At 47.4% G+C, this 4,451-nt stretch overlaps 1 protein-coding gene across 1 annotated transcript in view; it reads left to right on the top strand.

The window, feature by feature from the left end:
* Nucleotides 1-4,451, top strand: part of BUB1B (BUB1 mitotic checkpoint serine/threonine kinase B) — a 76,963-nt gene that overhangs the window by 23,963 nt on the left and 48,549 nt on the right. The window contains exons 18-20 of the mRNA XM_026651264.2: nucleotides 1,265-1,408; nucleotides 3,783-3,895; nucleotides 4,174-4,335. Of these exons, the coding sequence (XP_026507049.1) occupies nucleotides 1,265-1,408; nucleotides 3,783-3,895; nucleotides 4,174-4,335 (419 nt within the window). The remainder of the gene's footprint in view (nucleotides 1-1,264; nucleotides 1,409-3,782; nucleotides 3,896-4,173; nucleotides 4,336-4,451) is intronic.

Here is a 4,451-nt window from a genome sequence, read left to right as displayed (position 1 = left end):
CCCCCCGGGGGCCCCCCCCCCCCCCCCCCCCCCCCCCCCCCCCGGAGCGCTGCTTTACCGCATTATATCCGAATTCTTGTTATATCTGGTCGCGTTATATTGGGGTAGAGGTGTATTCCTAATCACAGAAGGTCAATTTTTCTCCATCATTCTCTCAAACAGTTTCAAAACTATTTCTCTTTCAGTTGAATAGAACTATTGAATAAGACTAGAGGGTTTTTTTGTTTTTGTTTTTCTCTTCAGAATTTACTCTTTATATTTCAGTAAGCAGGGGTGGGTGGAGGAATCTCAGCTCATATCTTTGCATTTCTCCTGTATACTTGCTCTGTAGAATGAAAAATGTCAAGATTCATGACTAAGGCTCAGGCAGCCTCTGTGCCAGGTGCACCGGCAGTCTCAGGCCACTGTGCCCCCCTCACCCCCTACCGGCCCTACCAACCCCCCCCCCCCCCCCCCCCCCCCCGGGGGCCCCCGGCCCCCCCCGCCCCCCCGGGGTCCCCCCCCCCCCCCCCCCCAGAACCTGGGCTGCCCTCCCCCAGCACCCGCAAGGCCCCCGGGCAGCTCCTACCCCAAGTTTTATTCACTAGTATTTTTAGTAAAAGTCATGGACAGGTCACGGGTTACTACCCGTGACCTGTCCGTGACTTTTACTAAAAATACCCGGGACTAAAACGTAGCCTTGTTCATGGCCATTCAAAGTGGTTTAGTGGCCCCAACTTTACTGTAAACAGATTAACGCTGTTATGGGTAAATGTGTTCATCTGTAACCTTTTAATTTTGTCATGGCTTGGAAGAGAGGGGTTACATTCCCAGTAAGTCTTTTAGTAAAAAAACTCACAAATTTGATCTACTCTAGAAATGGGTCAAAACTGGAACATGTCCTGACTGGATTTTGTGGTGTTCAGATAAATGCACCTAAACCCAAATACCCACTAGTTTAAATCTTGGTTTTGAAGAAGTACAAAAGTTGACTAAGCCTTGGTTTAAATGATCTGCACTTATTCAGTACTTTTCATCCCAGAATCTCAAAGTATCTTCAAAGGTGAGTAAATGTTACTCTGTACACTTAGCAAAAGAAGAAACCATAAGTAAGAGGTTAATGGACTTGCCCAAAGTGTTACTGCAGAAGATCAGTAGCAGAATGGGAATACAAGCAAGGTCTTATGATATCCACATGCTAATCTAATCACACATGCTGGCTTCACAGACAGAATCCACATCTGAATCCTGCCTATCTGTAACTCTATTACTTTTTTGTTTCTAGATGACCCACCTCAAGTGTTGTGGAGTGCAGAGCAGAGCAGAAGGCTGTTGGACCCTCTGCCAGATGCATTGAGTAATTCTCCAGGTTTTTGTTCAGAGAATGGGCCCATGCCCGTGATGGAGCTGGAAAAAGAAATAGAGCTGGGTAAGCAGTAAGAGACCCTAGTGTGCTGGCATTCTATTCAAACTGGCTTAGGTTTTTCCCTTCAGAATGGATTCCAAACTGTACATTTTGAAAAATAACTTGGGAGTTAGATATTGCAGTTAATGTGGTAGCATGTTGCCTCTAGAGATCTTAATTTGGACGTGCCACGGATCCAAAAGGCAAGCTTGCCTCTGTCCTTTGTGCAGTCTCTCTGGAAGTGTACCCTGTTAGCACTAGCCCCTACACCCCCACTTTTTTGCAAGAGAGAGACACCCACAGCTCAGCTTCAGCACCTCTTTCTCACCGTTGCTCCTCCAGCAGGTCTAAATGAGTTTAGACTCCTATCAGAGACTTATCCCTGTTCATAGAATAGCAGGGTTGGAAGAGACCTCAGGAGGTCATCTAGTCCAACCCCCTGCTCAAAGCAGGACCAATCCCCAACTAAATCATCCCAGCCAGGGCTTCGTCAAGCCTGACCTTAAAAACCTCCAAGGATGGAGATTCCACCACCTCCCTAGGTAACCCATTCCAGTGCTTCACCACCCTCCTAGTGAAAAAGTTTTTCCTGATATCCAACCTAAACCTCCCCCACTGCAACTTGAGACCATTACTTCTTGTTCTGTCATCTGGTACCACTGAGAACCGTCTAGATCAGGGTTGGCAACCTTTCAGAAGTGGTGTGCCAAGTCTTCATTTATTCGCGGTAATTTAAGGTTTTGTGTGCAGTAATACATTTTACATTTACAGGGGCCTGGATGGAACCCCCGACTGGCAGTGGGCTGAGCAGGGCCGGCAGCCGGGACCCCAAGCCGGCAGCGATGTGAGCCGCTCAGCCCGCTGCCGGTCTGGGGTTCCGTCCGCCGGCCCCTGCCAGCCTGGGTCCCGGCCACCGGCCCAGCTCAGCCTGCTGCCAGCCTGCGGTTCCGTCCATCCAGGCCGGCAGCGGGCTGAGCGGGGCCAACGGTTGGAACCCCAGGCTGGCAGCAGCGTGCCACACTAAATCAGCTCGCGTGCTGCCTTTGGCACGCATGCCATAGGTTGTCGACAACTGGTCTAGATCCATCCTCTTTGGAACCCCCTTTCAGGTAGTTGAAAGCAGCTATCAAATCCCCCTTCATTCTTCTCTTCTGCAGACTAAACAAGCCCAATTCCCTCAGCCTCTCCTCATAAGTCATGTGCTCCAGCCCCCTAATAATTTCTGTTGCCCTCCGCTGGACTCTTTTTTTTTTTTTTTCCAATTTTTCCACATCCTTCTTGTAGTGTGGGGCCCAAAACTGGACACAGTACTCCAGATGAGGCCTCACCAATGCCGAATAGAGGGGAATGATCACGTCCCTCGATCTGCTGGCAATGCCCCTACTTATACAGCCCAAAATGCCGTTAGCCTTCTTGGCAACAAGGGCACACTGTTGACTCATATCCAGCTTCTCGTCCACTGTAACCCCTAGGTCCTTTTCTGCAGAACTGCTGCCTAGCCATTCAGTCCCTAGTCTGTAGCCGTGCATGGGATTCTTCCATCCTAAGTGCAGGACTCTGCACTTGTCCTTGTTGAACCTCATCAGGTTTCTTTTGGCCCAATCCTCTAATTTGTGTAGGTCCCTCTGTATCCTATCCCTACCCTCCAGCGTATCTACCACTCCTCCCAGTTTAGTGTCATCTGCAAACTTGCTGAGGATGCAGTCCATGCCATCCTCCAGATCATTAATGAAGATATTGAACAAAACCGGCCCCAGGACCTATCCTTGGGACACTCCACTTGATACCGGCTGCCAACTAGACATGGAGCCATTGATCACTACCCGTTGAGCCCAACGAACCAGCCAGCTTTCTATCCACCTTATATGCAACCAGCAGATATTTTCAGCAATGCAGGGCACTTCTCAAAATAAGCCTGTATTTATTAGTCAACTGCAATACAGTATTTTAGGGTCCTTAGTTTAGAATGAAAAAGCAAAACGTATGTGCATGTCTCTGCTGGCAGTCCAAACCGCCTTTCTTGCCCAAGCATCTAGGATTCAAATCTCTCCCACTTCACTGGGTAGCAGAATTCTGAATACAGTTTAGACACCCCAGATCATCATAATTAGAGCTTGAAACAGTGTCTTCAAATATTCTTCCTTCCTTGGTTAATGTCCTGTCATTGGTCTTCCATTGTAACTCCCATTCATATGTTCGCAATTCTTTCACACCAACCCAGATATGCCTACATGGCCAACACCAGTCTCTGGCCAATATCTTCAGTCCTAGTAGGTCAAAACTCAAAAGTGAGTGGGGGGGGAAATGTATATTTTTCATAAAGATAATACAGAAATTTGCCACATTTTCCATACATGTACTTCCTGTGATATCCTCTAAACTTAAACTTTCACAATAGGGAATGAGATTTACTGCATCAAACGGGAATACTGGACCAATGAAGACTACAAGATGTTCTTTGGTGTTCTGTCCAGCTTTGCCGAGCTGGATGCAAAGGGGTTTGCAATAAAGGTAAGACCTGTCACCATATGCACACCTGAACCATAAAGAGTTAAAACTATCAGCTCAGCAGGGTAAAATCTGGTCATGGCAGCTGAATGAATTTGGAGTATAGAATTATTTAACATCTTGCACCTTGCTCTTGAAATAGAATAGCAGTTCTGACCCTGTGTAGTCTTACTTCTCAGTGAAATGAGAAGAGCTTCCTGAGCTGTATGTGAGGATGAGCATTTAGGTTTACTCCAACAGTAACTCATATATTTTTTTTTTTTTTATGTACCTTTTTATAGGTGTTTTCGCAGCCCGTGCCTTGGGATTTCTATATCACACTCCAGTTGCAAGAGCGTCTGAGTACTGACTTTGACCAAAGCTTCAGTGAGAACTGCAGCTGTTTCTTATACCTGGATGGCTGTGCTATTCTGCATAGGGAGATAAATCGCTTTACCCTCTGGGTCAGTGCAAACAATCTATTTATGATATAGGAAGACTTGAACTGTAGCATAGATACTAGCACAGGGATCGGCAACCTTTGGCACGCGGCTCACCAGGGTAAGCCCCCTGGCCGGCC

Source organism: Terrapene carolina, unplaced genomic scaffold (genome assembly GCF_002925995.2).
Source record: "Terrapene carolina triunguis isolate 2854851 unplaced genomic scaffold, T_m_triunguis-2.0 Scaffold96, whole genome shotgun sequence".
Taxonomy (NCBI): Eukaryota; Metazoa; Chordata; order Testudines; family Emydidae; genus Terrapene; species Terrapene triunguis.
Note: the sequence above shows the minus strand (reverse complement) of the source record. Positions and strands in the feature narration are given on the sequence as shown.